Here is a 15,723-nt window from a genome sequence, read left to right as displayed (position 1 = left end):
TGTCAGTCAGTCTTTAGCTCTACAAGTACGGAGGTACTACTAGTTACTCTGTACAATGACCAGCAGGTTGGTCGCATGCATTTAAATACGCCCTAATTGCACTTCGCGCATCCGGAATTTCTCATTTGCGTTATGTTATCTATCATTCTACAGTACGGAGCAAAAACCTGCATGGTTTTATATTCTCGGTCTGACGATCCCTATTATTACGCTGTAGGGAGTAGTAATAATAAGTAATTCTTCCATATCAAAGGATCTTTGCCATCCGCGAGGAAATCATATCATAGGTTGTTTTGTGCTTTTGGTGGGTGTTGCAAGGTTTGAGAAGAAGAAGAAGAATAATCATATAAATAATGGAAGAAGGCGCAGCATGGGTTGAACCTTGGTTTGGGCGGTTGTTGGCCAGGGTCAAAGTTAAGCAAGCAAGCAAGCAAGCAACCCAACCACCACCACCGATCCGATCCGGCTAGCAAATCAGCGGAACAAGCCTAGCCAGGTTTGACTCTGCACTGCCTCACTGTTAGTCCGTACTCCGTAGTTAGTTAAGTCATTTAATAATTGGCCGGAGAAAATGGTGCTGCCCAAGAAACGAGGCCAGTCCTAGGCGGGACAGCCCTTTCCTTGTCCGGGAGAAATATCCAGGCCTGGGGGTTTCAGCAATCGTTGACTTTTTGAACCTACCACTCTACTAACTAAATGCAGTTGCACGTACGTCATGGCAAAATAAAATAAAAATGAAAAAATGAAAAAATGAAAGAAAGTCGCAAAAGCCTGTTTGGGTGCTAGCTAACTAACTAGGGTAGAGAAGCCGCAAGGCAGGGCAGGTATCGATGACTTCACAATGCGAGGTTGGTTTCAGAAGCCAGACTTCGTTGGAGCGGTGCGGTGGGGGGCGCCTGCGCAGGAACGGACATACGCTGTAACATCTGATTTAATATTTTTAAAAAATTATTATTACGTTTGAAACGTCAACTGTCTTGTCTGTCTGTCTGTGGCTCCTCTTCCAAGAAGATGGATGAAGTTTCGTCCAATCAAACAGCCGGATTTGTCAGGTGGCTTCAATTTCGTCTAAAACGGCAAAGACTAACTTAACTACTTACTACGTAACCAGCTACTGCTTGGTTGGTCGCCGCCCCAGCCGCCACCCACGAATAGAAGCCCAGAACCCTGGCAGCTTTCAACCACCGCCTTGATTGAAAACTTTTTTTTTTTTATCATGATGACAGACAGACATCCTGGGAATATTCTGGAACAACCTTCAACACAACAACCCTGATTTTCTCAATTTCTCTCATCATGGTTGTGTCATTTTCATTCCATAGATTTGAAAGAAAGGGGAACAATTTGCGGCTATGGTTTTGGCTCGCATGTTTTCCTTTGATAGCTTGTTGGGCTTCCAGGCGGTGAGCTGCGCTGGTTAATGTACAAGTACATGTTCTCCGTACTCCGTACATGTACATGTATGTACATACATTGATTTCTTATATCCCCAAGGCCCGTATCCAACAAGGCATTCTTATCAAAATCCACATACCCCGAGCCAGCTACTCCGATCTAAACAGCAGCTACGGATGTACGGAGTAGTTACAAGGTCTTTGGCGGCACCAACTATTGGAAAACAATCCTCCCCCACCTGGTCATACACAGCCAAGATATCCAACATTCGAAGTCCTCGCGTTCACTTGCTTGCTGCTTGCTTCAAACTTAACCCAATTAAATGGAATGGATTTTGCAAAGATTTGCAGGCAGCTAGCTCTATTTTTCTTTGGCCGCTGATGCTGGTTATATCCATAGATTTGGATATTGTCATCTTCGCCCTATACTGTAGGCTACTGGGGCAAAAGAGCTCAATCACCACCAGCGCCTGCTGGTAGAAGGGCCGACCAACCATGGGACCCCCAACACCCCCCCTCAGACCAGCTATCACAGAGTATAGTACTTCCTCTCAGTGACTCTCTTCAGTGATCTCCCCACAATGGCTTCTTTTTAATAATGAACTGAATTACTCAGTTCTAGAACTCATAGAACTTCTAGAGTATACTTCTGAAATATCTCTTAACACTATTAAAATATTCAGAGTATTTATTAGAAATTTTTAAGTTCATTCTGAGATTAAATTTATATATATATTGATCACAGCAGAACTCACACTTAACAGTCTTATAATCTGTAGACTACTGAGATAAAAGAGCTTAATTATTATCAGTGTCTACTGATAGAAGAGCTGATTAACTATAGAACTCTTAACACTCTCTCTCAGATTAACTATTACAGAGTATAGTACTTTCTCTTAGTAACTCTCTTCAGTAATCTTCTTATAATAATTTCTTTTTAATAATGAACTGAATTACTTAGTTTTAGAACTCATAGAACTTCTAGAGTATACTTCTAAGATATCTCTTAATACTGTTAAAATATACAGAGTATTTATTAGAAATTTTTAAGTTCATTCTAAGATTAAACTTATATATGTTAATTATAGTAGAACTTATACTTAACAGTCTTATAATCTGTAAACTACTGAGATAAAAGAGCTTAATTATTATCAGTATCTACTAATAGAAGAGTTAATTAACTACAGAATTTTTAACACTCTCTCTCAGATTAATTATTACAGAGTACAGTACTTTCTCTTAGTAACTCTCTTTAATAATCTTCTTATAATAACTTCTTTTTAATAATAAACTGAATTACTCAGTTCTAGAACTTACAGAACTTTTTGTAAGAAATCCCGCTTCTTGCGAATTCTTTACCTCTATTTCTATCTCTCATATAATTAATAGGGCTAGCAGCTCTTGACTACACACAACTATATAGACTGAAGTTTATAAATACTATTCATAACTCAGCTTAAATGCTATTATACATTTAATCTCTACATTTTATCTTTCTACTGTGAATACTTCTAGTAGTTAACAGTATATATTATATCAAGCTGTAAATATCTGAATAATCACCTGTAAGCACTTATTCTTACATTTCAAGCTCAGTCAGTCAGTAACTGTCTGTTATAACTGAAAGAACTAGAAACTTATATACTTCAATCTCTGCAAACTCTACTACAGACACTCAGAAGCAGTTATCTGAATTATGAATAACTCTTATAAAAGAAGTCTCAGAGAACTTATTAATTACTTATAGAATGTTATTTTCTATATCTGTGACAGAGAAACTCTCTGAATTCTTAAATAAATCAATCTCAATGAAGAACATTCTTGAGCATCTCTTATAAAATCAAGCTATTTTTCTATAAGAAATGCTTACTATCTGTAAACACTCTTGAACTGAGTCTCTAAACATGATCTTCAGAGACACTTACAAACTGAAAAGAAACTTTCTTAAGCTGTAATTACTTAAGATTACTTATTAAATCACAATCTATAAAAACTTTTATAAGTTTATATTTGAAATTGACTCACAAGCTCAGCTGTGTGATATAAAAGATGAAGAAGCTGTTATCTATATAATAACAGATCTCTATTACACTGAAGCTAAGAACTGACTGAATTATTTAAAGAATAATTATGAGAGATCTCACTGATCTATTCTTAAGATCTATTTAGAGAATAAGTTGAGAGACTCTGTAAGCTGAACAGAGAACATCTGAGCTGTAATTAATAATATTAGAAAAAGAGATGAGAAATCTGATAAAGACTACTCACAGTACTTTATAAAATTATGATATAAATTAAGATCTGTGAAAACAGAGCTCTGAAATAAGACCTGAATAATAATATTTATAAAGAGACTGAATAAAGATATATAGAATAAGCTCATTGAGTAAGACTCTAAGTTCTTGACTCTGAAGAAACTAATAACTCTCATTCATCACTTACAGATCACTGTAAGAGTCATAGACTTATAGAGAGCAGATTATTAATCAACTCTGCAAGAGCTAAAATAATAGAGAACAGATTTATTAGAAAAAGATAATAAGATATAGAGAAATTCATATCTGACTGCTGAGTAGAGAGAGAGAGCTTTATAAGCTTCTGTGAACAGAGTGTATAATAGAGAGATTAAGAAAAAGAAACTCTGCTTTATCTATTCTAAATTAGAACATCTCTGTATAAACTGTCTGAACAAACTAAAATAGAAATTTAAGAAGTTGTAGACAGAGTCAGCAACAGTCTTCTTAAGAGTCTTAAAGCTGATATCTGAATCTATTACTCTCTTAATAAAAATACTTACTTACAGAGAGAGACTGTACTGCAGTACTGCTACTCTGTAAGTATGAAAAGTATTAGTGAACTCAGAATCTCAGATCACTGTAGTGTCTCTAAAGCTTATAAAGTGAATGAGCTGAAAGATGAAAACTGAAAATCTGCTCTTATAATAAGCAGAATATGAGAACTCAGATCTGAGAGCTGAGAGATTTATAAGAGTTATCTTTAAATTACAAGATCTCTCTGAAATTTGAAGAAGATTTATAGAAACTATAATTATCACAGATATCACAGATGATATGTACTTAAGACTTGTATAACTTTAAAGACATAATTCACACATAGCTGTCTGTGAGTCAGGTTTATACTTCTAATCAGTGTTGACAGACTCACTTATGAAGATAGAATCAGTTAATACTACAAAGTTAATTAGAGAAGATAAGCTCATCTATATAATAATCTTATGAGTGTCTGAGAATCTCACAGTCATGAAAACTGAGCTTCAGATATCAGAGAAATACTGAGATCTTATAGAGATATTCAGCTTAGCAAAGATAGCTGAGCTTCTCTCTCACTATGAGAAGAATCTGATAATAGATTTAATAGAAGAGTAGAAACTCTTCTGAGAATTAATCTATAAGCTCTCTTATTATAAGACAGAGGTTTTATAAGTCTATGTAAAGAAGAATCTGAAGAATAACTTTATTCAATCTTTACAGGTCTCTGTGAGAGTCTCTGTGATATTTGTGAAGAAGAAGAATAAAGATCTCAGATTATGTATAGACTACTGTAATCTGAACTTTAAGATAATAAAGAGTCACTACTTTCTATCTCTGATTAAGAATGTGATCAACTGTCTTATAGAAGCTGTTATATTCATACAACTGAATATAATTAATATATATACACAGCTGTGAATACAGTCTGAGAATAAATGAAAGACTGTCTTTAAAACTGCACTGAGATTATTTGAATATCTAGTGATGTCTTTTAATCTGATTAATATCTCTGTAACATTTCAGTTCTTCATCAATAAAACACTTTATATATATCTGAATGTCTTTGTGATAATATATCTGAATAATGTGATAATGTACTTTATAAAGAAGAAAGAACACACTGAGTATATATGAAGTATATTGAAGATCTTAGATAAGATAGAACTGTATATTAAGCTTACAAAGTGTAACTTCAGTGTCTATCAGATTAATTTTCTAGAATATATAATTATCACAGATAATATTCAGATGAAATCTTCACAGATTGAGATTATTTTATTATAATCAGAGTTAACTAGTATTCATAAGATTTAAATCTTTCTGAGCTTTGTGAATTTCTATAGATGATTTATCTTTGTATTTATAAGAATCTTCTTGACTCTTATAGATATACTGAAGAGTGAAAATAAGAAGAAGTCATTCTATAAATAAAGAATGAAAAGATTATTAAGAAGAGAGAACTGTGAGAACTTTCTTATCTCAGAAGCTTATGAGATCTTTATAAGATTGAAACAGATATTTATAAATACAGTGATACTGTTCTACTTTAATCTCTTGCTCTTAACTAGATTGAAGATAGATATCTTCTTCTTTACAATTTCAGAAATAGTCTTATAACTACAGTTAAATGAGAACTGAGTTTCAGTGATCTTTTTCTCACAGAAGATGTAATCTGTGAAGATTAACTATAGTATTTATAATTAGAAGCTTCTTATAATAGTAAAATTCTTCTGTTACTGATATCACTACTTTGAGAATCTTATAACAGTGATTACTGTTAGAACTGATCATGACAGCTTATAATAGTTTACTTTAATTAAGAAACTCTCACAGTAGTAGATTTACTGAGCTCAGAGACTGAGTGAGTTCTAATTCAAGATAGAATATATCAAGAGAACTAAGAACTCAGTGAATGAACTCTCTCACAGATTAGACTATATTAAGAAGATCAGAGTGATAGACACAGAGAGACTAGAGAAGATAGAAAAGCTTTACAGAATACTCAGACTGAGTGTTATAAAGAGATTGACTGAAGAGTCTCTCAATTTCTTATAAGAGAAGAAAAGAGAGAGAGAGAAGAAGTCTGTACAACTACTTAGACTGGCCGCTGGGACTATGAATTTCATGTTTGATCCCATTTAGTCTGGTCCCATACATTTCTTGGCGTGAATCCCGCTGGGACTGGCTATCAAAAAAACATGTAAAGTGACTATATATCAGATCTTAAAATGGAACCATGACTTGAAAAAAATGAGAAAGTGGTCCCATTTGGTCCCATTTAGTCCCATTCTTGGCATAAAGTTACTATTTTTAGACATTTTAAGGTTTTTTTTAGACTATTTTTAATTTTTTAAAAAGTAACGCTTTTTGGTAACACTCAAATGAGATTTAAAGTCATTTAAAGCAATAAAAATAATTTAAATTGAGAAGTGGAAATCATGGTCCCATTTGGAAAATGTGACAAGAGTAGACAGTAAGTCCCACTGGGACAGTATGAGACTACTATCTAATGTTAAAACCGTGTAATGGGATCAGTCGAATTGGTAATGGGACTATCAAAAAATCTGGTCCTGGTCCCAGACATGGTCACACGGTCAGTCTACAACTACTCTCTATAATATTAAGAGTTAACACTCTGAGAATCTCTGTGAGAATTCTTGAAGAGAGTATCTATAATCTGAAGAGTTTGCAGGCTTTGAGAAGTACTGTAGAAGATCTGATATAAGAAGAAACAGAGTATAAGTCTTTACAAGATCTTCTATTCAGATTGTCTGAACTGTAACTGAAGAATGAATATACTCAGTATATTTAAAAACTACTTATAACAGAAATCAATTCTGCAGAAATAAAGAATTGAAGAGACTTAAATAATCTCTTGTAAAGAGAGAGTCAGATTTATATGCCTGTGAATGAGTTTCTATGTGTAGAACTTATTAAAAGATATCATAACTCTTCTCTAACAGATCATTTTACAGACACTAGAACTTATAAGTTACTTATAAGAAAATACTTCTGACTGAAGATGTGAGAACTTGTGAAGAAGATAGTGAATTCTTATACTGTTTATCAGAGTTCACAGATAGTGTGATTCAGATTATATAAAGAACTTACTTCTCTACTCATTCTGTGAGAATCTTGAGAATAGCTAGAAATGAATGCTCTTATAAGTCTCTCTGAAAGCAAGAACATATATAATACCTGTTTTGACAGTGTACTGATGATAGTGAATTACTTTATTAAGATAACATACTTTATATTCATCTGTAAGAACTTAAAGTCAAAGAATTTAACTCATATTTTTATTTATAATGTGATTCAGTTATATGAATTATCTATGAATATTATCTCAGATAGAGAATTAATCTTTGTAGAAGAGTTCTGATCTGATCTGATAACTATACTGAAGATCTTATAAGATCTAAGTATGACTTTTTATTAACAGATAGATGATTAGATAGAACATTTGATGAGTATATTAAAATAGTATCTGCAGTGCTTTATTAATTATAATCAGAATAACTGAGTGTATTGATTATTACTTATGAAGTTTATATACAATAACTTAAAACATGTCAGCACAGATAAAACCCTCTTTGAGATGCTCACTGAGACTTATTCACAGATAATCTTGATAAATCTGTAAGAGTACACTATAGAGTGTGATAATATCTGTGAACAAGTTGAGAGAATTCAGAAGATTCAGAAGAAAGCTTACAAATTCTTGAGAAAGACTTAAGAGTATCAGAAGAGATACTATGACTTTAAGTATATTATAAAGAGTTTTAAGAAAGATGATAGAGTCTGACTGAGTCTAGAAAATATTATCACACAGAGATCTAGTAAGAAGCTGAATCTCTTATAAACAGAGTCTTATAAGATTATAAAGAAAGTTAGCTTGTAATTCTACAGATTAAAACTGCTATCTAAGTTACAGATATATAATATTTTTCATGTCTTCTTACTCTGTGAATATAAGAAATTCTTAGAAGAGAACTCTGTGACTTATCACTCTGTTCATAAAGTACTAGAGAGTGAAAGAGAATATCAGATTAAAGAAATTATTAACTCAGAGAAGTAAGATTATAAGCTCTGATTCAAGATTCAGTGATAAGAGTATTCTGACAAGATAAATGAGTTCACTTGAGAATTATTCAAGTAGATAAGATATCTGCAGAAGCTGAGACATGACTTTCATACTGTAAATTCTGATAAGTCAGAATGATGCAGTCTTCACTAAGAACCTGATTATAATAAAGATATTAATACTATTATTTATAAATTCTAGTCTATAAGATAATGAGTTTCTACTGAGATAAACAGTCTGCAGTGTATATAAGAGAAGAAGAAATCATATTCTTATTAAAGCTAAAAAATAAGAAAATAAACAGAACTGTGAACACAATTTAGAGATTAATAAAGAAAAAATAAAGAAAACTCATACTTATATTCTCAACATTCTTAATATCTGTAACACTCAACTCTCTTATAACTACTAATTTCTCTCTTTAAAGAAGCAGAAAGCATTATATCTGCAGTACAGACAATTATTATATTTGATATAAAGACTGTCAGAAATGCACAGACTTTAGAGAAGCTGAATATCAGAGTATATACAGTTGTAACAGAGTCTTAAGAGCTGACTATCTGTGTATATAATCAGATATCTCTTATAAAGCTGTGTCTGCTTTCTCAGTTATACTGAAGTATTCAGCTCAGAAATAATTAAGACACAGAGAGAGAACTCATCTATTCAGATCAACTCTTATCATGAATTCATGATATTTATATTATCTTATTATTATTATTATTATTCTTCAATTATAGATGTATACAGTCAGAGACTATGACATCTACCTGAGAACTTTAGTTCTCAGGGTTTTTTCTATGTCTGTAAAGTTAACTATTATACATTCATCAATTTCAGATATGCAAAATCAGAAAATTCCAGCCCAGAATACAAAAACTGTTTACAAATTGCAGTGTTTTAACATCTTTTGATACTTTGAAACCATTTGACAATATCATGACAAAAGAAAAGAGAAAAAGAACACAGTCTCAAAGATAGACACATTAAACAGATAGATAGAAAGAAATTGAAAGAAAAAGATAAAGAAAAAGATAAAGTAAAGAGAGACTATAACAAAACAAATTATTAAAAGAGAGTGTATAGCTGTTTTAACAGACTATATCTGATTGATTTCCTCCTCTTCATATTCAGATAATTCTGAATTTAGCCATTTTCTTGTAGCTGCTTGAGTTTCTGATAGAAAGTCTATTAAGTATTTAATTCCTGTCTCAGTTGAGAATAAGAATCTCATATTTAATTGATTTAGATCATACTTCTCTTTCAATCTGGCTCTGAGACTATTGTATAATGCACAGTGCATTACAATATACTCAGGATTCTCATTTGTATTGCAGAATGAGCATTCTATTGAGTCAAATCTATCATCAAATCTTTGTATATAAGATTTGAAATAGCCATGTCCTAGTTTCAGCTGTATTATAGATGAGAATATTTTCTTTTTACATTTAATTGAACAAGATTTCCACTTGGGTTTTGTTTCAAATCTTGAATAATGTATACTCTTCTTTTGTTTCTGCCAGCTTTCATTCCACTTGTCTAAACAAGATTCTTTTATTTTTCTTCTTATAAAAGACCAGGACACAATTTTTTGAATAGATCTGCTTAATTCTGCACTCTTTTTTGCAGCTGAATCAGCCAATTCATTGCCATGAATATTCATATGAGCAGGAACCCAGTGCAGATGAATTATCAGCTTTGATGTTCTTCTCTTTTGAATTTTCAAAACAGAGTTTAAGATCAGTTCAAGATTCATTTGATCATTATAAATCTGACTATTTCTAAGTCTTTTTAAAGCAGCTTGACTATCAGAGAATATTCATGCCTCTTTCAAATAATTTCCTCTTTTATAAGATTTTATTTCAATGAGTTTGAAAGCTTTCACTATTGTAAATAGTTCAGCATCAAAGACTTCACATTCAGAGCCTAGATTTCAGAAATCTGAGATAAAATTAATATTATCTTCAGTATAAGCAATGCCTGCGCCTAATCTATTCAAGTTCTCATTTTTTGAGCCATCTGAATAAATCAGAATAGAGTCTTTTATATTGATTGTAGAAATTCTCTTCAAATGCTGTTCATATTCTTTCTCTTTTGATAGTTCACTTATTTGTAAGTCTATAAGAGATTCAAGCTTTTCTCTCCAGAGAGATAACTTCTCATGATCAACTTTTTCAACATTTAAAGAGAAAAATTGATTTTTAATCAGAGAGCATAGTCTGTACAGTTGAGAAGACATTTTCTTTGAAGAATTATTTTCATTTCAATCAAGAAATCTATTCCAATCCAGTTCATTTCCAGAGTTAATTAATGGAAATGAAGAAGAGACTCTTTCTCTGATTATATGATTTGAGCTCATCTTTACAACTCTCAGAGCATAGTTCATACAGGCCTTTTCAAATCTAATAGCAGAAGGAGGAATTGAAGCTTCAATTTTCATTGCTTTAATAGAAGATGATTTGAATGCTCTCAGAATTCTTCTCAAGGCTCTGTTTTGCAGACTTTGAAAGAGTTCAGTGAAATTCCCTTGATTATTTCATCAAACTTGAACTCCATAATCAGCTACTGATGTAATACAGGCTATATATAACTGTCTCATAGTCTGGAAGAATAGACCTCTCTCTGTATTTGATAGTCTGATTATGTTGTTCAATAGTCTTTCTGCCTTGACAGTTCTTTGTTGAATGTGATATTTAAAATTCAACTTGGAGTTTAATCATACTCCTAATCATTTGACATTTACACTGGGTTTAATCTCTCTATTCAAAAGAGTTAGAGATAGTTCTTTCTCATTGAATCTAGAAAAGAAATGAATTAACTCAGTTTTATTCATATTAAATTAAATTTGATTGATATCTGCTCTAACAAAGATTTCCTTTGCAGCTTCTTTAATTACTTTCAAATTCTCTTTGATAGTTTTTGAGCTGTAGACTAGATCAATATCATTCACATAACTCAGAGATCACACTATTCTCATATTTCTATTTTTGAATAGATATGCAGTGTATATTGCAAATAAAATGGGTAAGATTGAAGATCTCTGTGATACTTCTATTTTTATCTCAGTCTTGTCTTGTTTCATTCCATCAAAGAAGAGTTGTATAATTCTTTTAGATATAAAACAGTTAACTCATTTTATTAGAGAAAGTGACAGTTTTAATATCTTCAATGTCTGAATTAACTTTGACTTTGAAACATGATCAAATGCTTCTTTTATATCAATAAAAACTGCAGTTGAGACCAGACTCTCATGCTTTGCTATTTGAATATTATAAACAACTGAGAGAACAGTGTCAATTGCAGAACACTGTTTTCTATCTCTCATTTGTTCACTGAATAAAAGAGAATCACCTATAGAGCTTATAAAAGATAGTTGAGTAGCTATTATCTTTTCTAAAACCTTTTCTAGACAGTTCAAAAGAGATATTACTCTATATGACTTAGAAATTGAAGTTTTTCTATTAGGTTTTGTAAGAATCACTCCAGTGACTTCTCTCCAGCATTCAGAATGATATCCATTTTTCAAGAGATTGAAAAAGAGCTCAAAATATTCATTCTTTAAGTAGGAATATGTATTTTGAATAATCAAGTGATTAATTGAATCAGGATCTGCAGCAGTTTTAACAGAACTTGAGAAGATAGCTGACTCTAATTCATCTTATGTAAGATCGGGCCATTCCCAGTCATTTTCATCAATGTAGTTGAGAAGTGATATATTCTCTTCCTCTGAATCTGAATCTGAATCTGGTGAGTTCTGAAAGAGAATTCTCATGAAAGCTTGACATTTTTTCTCAAAAGAGTTTGCTGTATATGATTCATTCTGAAACTCATATTCTAAGGCTGGAAGTTTTGCTACACTTCTTGTTTTAGTATAGTTAAAAGCTTTAAAAACTTTCTTTTCTTATGCTTCTTCAAGAAATTTATTCCAGCAGTCTGTTTTAGCTCTTTTAATATCTGAAAAATATTCATTTCTGACAGCTTTGAACTCTTTATCAGATATTACATCATTCTTCCAATCTCTTCTAGCAGTAGCTAATTCTTTTCTTTTAGATAAGATATTCTCATTTCATCAAGGTTTTGAATACTCAGAAGATTTTCTTTTTGAAATATTATCTCTAACACTTGTTAGAATAATAGATGTAATAAGCTTCACTCTATTCTCAAGCATTTCATTTGAGATATCTTGACCAGAATTCCAATATAGCTCATTCTGTCTTTCAGATTTTAACAGTTTTATGCTTTCTTCAACTGCTTTTCAATCAGCTTTTTCAAAGTTATACTGATTAGAGAGAAGAGGATTTTCACTCATTTATTTTTCACTCAGTTCAATATCAAATTGAATAATCTCATGACCTGATTCTGATGTCTCATTTGAATTAATAAACCAGTTTACAAGTCTTCTTTTCATTAGATTTTGTGACATGAAGATTAGATCTATAATAGACTTCTATTTCATGCCTTTTCTAAAGAATGTTTATTGATCAGACTTATTAATCAAATCTATTGAATGCTCAAAGATTCATTCAATCAGATTATCAGCTCTCACTGCTCTCTTACATTCTGAATTTCATCAGAGATGATGTGCATTGAAATCTCCTGCAATTATAGAGTTTCTTGATGAAGTTATGTTCAGAAATCCTCTATCAATTGTTCAGATATTGTTATTTTTCTTCAATGACTTTTCATTATAGATATTTATGAGCTGTATAGTATTAAACTCATTTTCTTTATCTATAATATCACCCACCAGAATATCAGGGTTAGACATGATATCAAATCTTAGATTAAATTGATATCTTGATCTCTTTCTTCCATAGATCACTACTCTTGACTTTATCTCAGACTTTTGAGGTAAAAAGCAGTAGTAGCTTGAATGAGAAATGACATATTTTTGCTCAGTATCAAAATTCGGCTTCTGAAGCAGTATAAAATCAACTTTTTGTTCAAATGCAATTTGAAGACAAGAATAAATACAATTTGAGTTTCTATTCACATTATTTTGAATAAATGTGATTTTTGAAGAGTTTTTAAACTTTTTTTGTTGTTTTTGTTGTATATTCATACTAAAAGAGAGTAGAGTAGAATCTAATCACTATCATCAGATAGTAGATTATAACTGTTCTGAAAAGTAGAAATCTCAACTGCTTGCATTATATCTAGTTTATCATCAGAGTCATTTCTCAATTCTCTAATCTTAACAGGAGTTTGAGGATTCAAATTCTGTTTACATTTAGCTGGAGAATTAGAGTTTGAAGACTTAGATAGTTGAGAGTTTCTTCTTTTTGAGCTTGCAGTTGTAAGTCTACTGGCTTGACTCTTCTCTTCAGTTCTAGATTGACTTTGAGCTTCATCTTTTCTTCAGTTCTTTTGAGTTCTAGAAGCAAACATACATTCTTTTGAGCTAGATGCATGTTTTTCTTTGCAATTAGAGCACTTAAGCAGAGTATATTGACAAATTTCATCTCTTTTTGAGCATGTTTCACATTTATGCTCACTAGTTTTGTGATCTCTGGCACAGAATGCATATTTTGAGTCTCTAAAACATGAGATTGCAAAGTATTCATATCTTTGACAGTTTGAACACTGTGTTTGAGCTTTGAGATTCATTCTTGAGTCTTTGTATTCATGAACTCTCATTTTCAAACCTGCTACTCTTACTTCAGAGATCTTTGACTGTTCAAGTGTTTTTGTATATACTAGAACAGAGGCATTTCTCCTGCTTTGTCTGAACTCAATTGAATTTAGTCATACAGGCTTCTTTCTCAGTTGAATAGAGTTGTATTCTTCTAATTCATTTTTGAGAAGTAGCATTTCTTCTTCACAGTCAAAAATTTCAACTGGAATATCATGAAGAATGAATTTGTCTCACTTTTCATCTCTTTCAGATAGAATTGTTGTGTTTAGCAAAGATTCTACTACTGACTTTCAGAGATTCTCATTCTGAATAAGGAATTCAGCACTGAATTCAGGCATTGTAGTCAGAATGATGGAGTTTTCAAAGAATGATGGCTCAATTGAAGCTATAACTGGTTTTTGAACTTCAATATCAGTCATCAACTGAGAAAAGAACTGCTGATTAATTTCATTTCTGATTCTGAAAATGAGATTTGAGTTTAGCTTGTTTCTTTGCAGAATGTCCTGGTTTGAGACTTTGAGAATGAGTCTTCTATTTCTGGAGATTTGAAAGTTTTTCTCTTTTTGCATTTTCTTTTCCACTTTTCTATGAATAGAGGCATGAGCAGTATTCTTCTCAGTTTTCTCAGGATTTTGAGCAGGTTTTGAGACAGCAGGTTTAGAGACAGCAGATTCAGCTGCTTGAGCATATATTTTCTTCTGATTCAAAGAAGAAGAAGAAGTAGGAAAAAAGAAAGAAGAAGGACAAGATGAAGAGTCAGTGATTGTACTAGGAATTTTCAAGGTTTTTTGAACTGTGTTTGAGATTCCAAGTTTGAACTTGATCATCTCCTATAGTTGTCTAGCCTGAGCATGAAGAATTAACAGAACTTCTTCATTCATCTCACTCAGACACTGCTTTTCAAGAATCTTACTTACTTTTTCAAGTTCCTGTATTTCAAGAACTTGTTGTTTCTCTATTTCTTCTTTCTTTCTTCTCTTCAGAATTTCAATCTCAGAAATAGCATTTGAGAAAGCATCTTTTTCCACATCAACTAAGTGTATTTTTGAACTCATTGTTTTCACTCAATGAAAAGTTGGTCAGACTATTTCAATTGAGATATTTCTAAGTCTGTTTTCAATTGAAAAGTTGGTCAGACTGTTTCAAAAGAAGAATAAAAGACTTTTGTGTATAAAACATCTGATTTTTTTCACACTAGTTCAGTAACTAGGTTAGATTTTTGAAGAGAATCTAATAAACTAAAATTGATTTTTAAGATAAATCAATAAAATCTTTACAATCTCTTTCTTGAGATACAGTGAGAAAAAGTATGATATCAATTGATAATAAATCAGATGATATGACAGTTTTTGAGAGAAAAACTGATAAAAAATAAATCAATTTTTTGCAGAGAAATTGATTAAAACTATTCAATTTTATTCTAAATCATTCAATTCTTCTCACACAACAAGTGTGCAACTCAAATCAGTTAATAAAGAGTGTAAAAAAGAATTAAGTATTAATAAAAGCTCTTCAGCCACTGAAAAAGTAATTCTTACTTAAAAGAATATGAAATTATGACAGAAAACAACTCTGTTTTTAATTCTTTGTAAGAATATTGTGTAAAACCCAGAGAAAAACACCTTACTTTTTCAAGAGAAGTAAAAAACTATTTCTAAGATCTTTTTTTTTGCATTAACTGCTGCAGAAGAATGAGATAGAAACTGCTAAGATATGCACTACTGTATATTCTCTATCAAGACTTTCCCTCTTCAGAGTCTTGATATTATAGAGAATATAAGTCTATTTCTATATGATAATATAAATATTGTCAGCGGGATGTAGAGGAACTGGTTATTT

General features: G+C 31.6%; 1 protein-coding gene across 1 annotated transcript; it reads right to left on the bottom strand.

Annotated features, from left to right (window-relative positions):
* Positions 1–14,174: 14,174 nt before the first annotated feature.
* BDBG_16071 (uncharacterized protein) lies at positions 14,175–14,944 on the bottom strand (the record flags this gene model as incomplete). The annotated part of the gene is made up of 2 exons (XM_031724097.1): positions 14,802–14,944; positions 14,175–14,582 (listed from the first exon to the last, which is right to left on the bottom strand). Exons 1-2 carry the CDS (start codon positions 14,937–14,939, stop codon positions 14,175–14,177), a joined length of 546 nt encoding a protein of 181 aa, XP_031575691.1. The 5' UTR covers positions 14,940–14,944.
* Between the last annotated feature and the right edge of the window lie 779 nt (positions 14,945–15,723).

Source organism: Blastomyces gilchristii (assembly GCF_000003855.2).
Source record: "Blastomyces gilchristii SLH14081 genomic scaffold supercont1.1, whole genome shotgun sequence".
NCBI lineage: Eukaryota > Fungi > Ascomycota > Eurotiomycetes > Onygenales > Ajellomycetaceae > Blastomyces > Blastomyces gilchristii.
The sequence above is the reverse complement of the archived record's forward strand: the minus strand, read 5'-3'. Positions and strand labels throughout refer to the sequence as shown.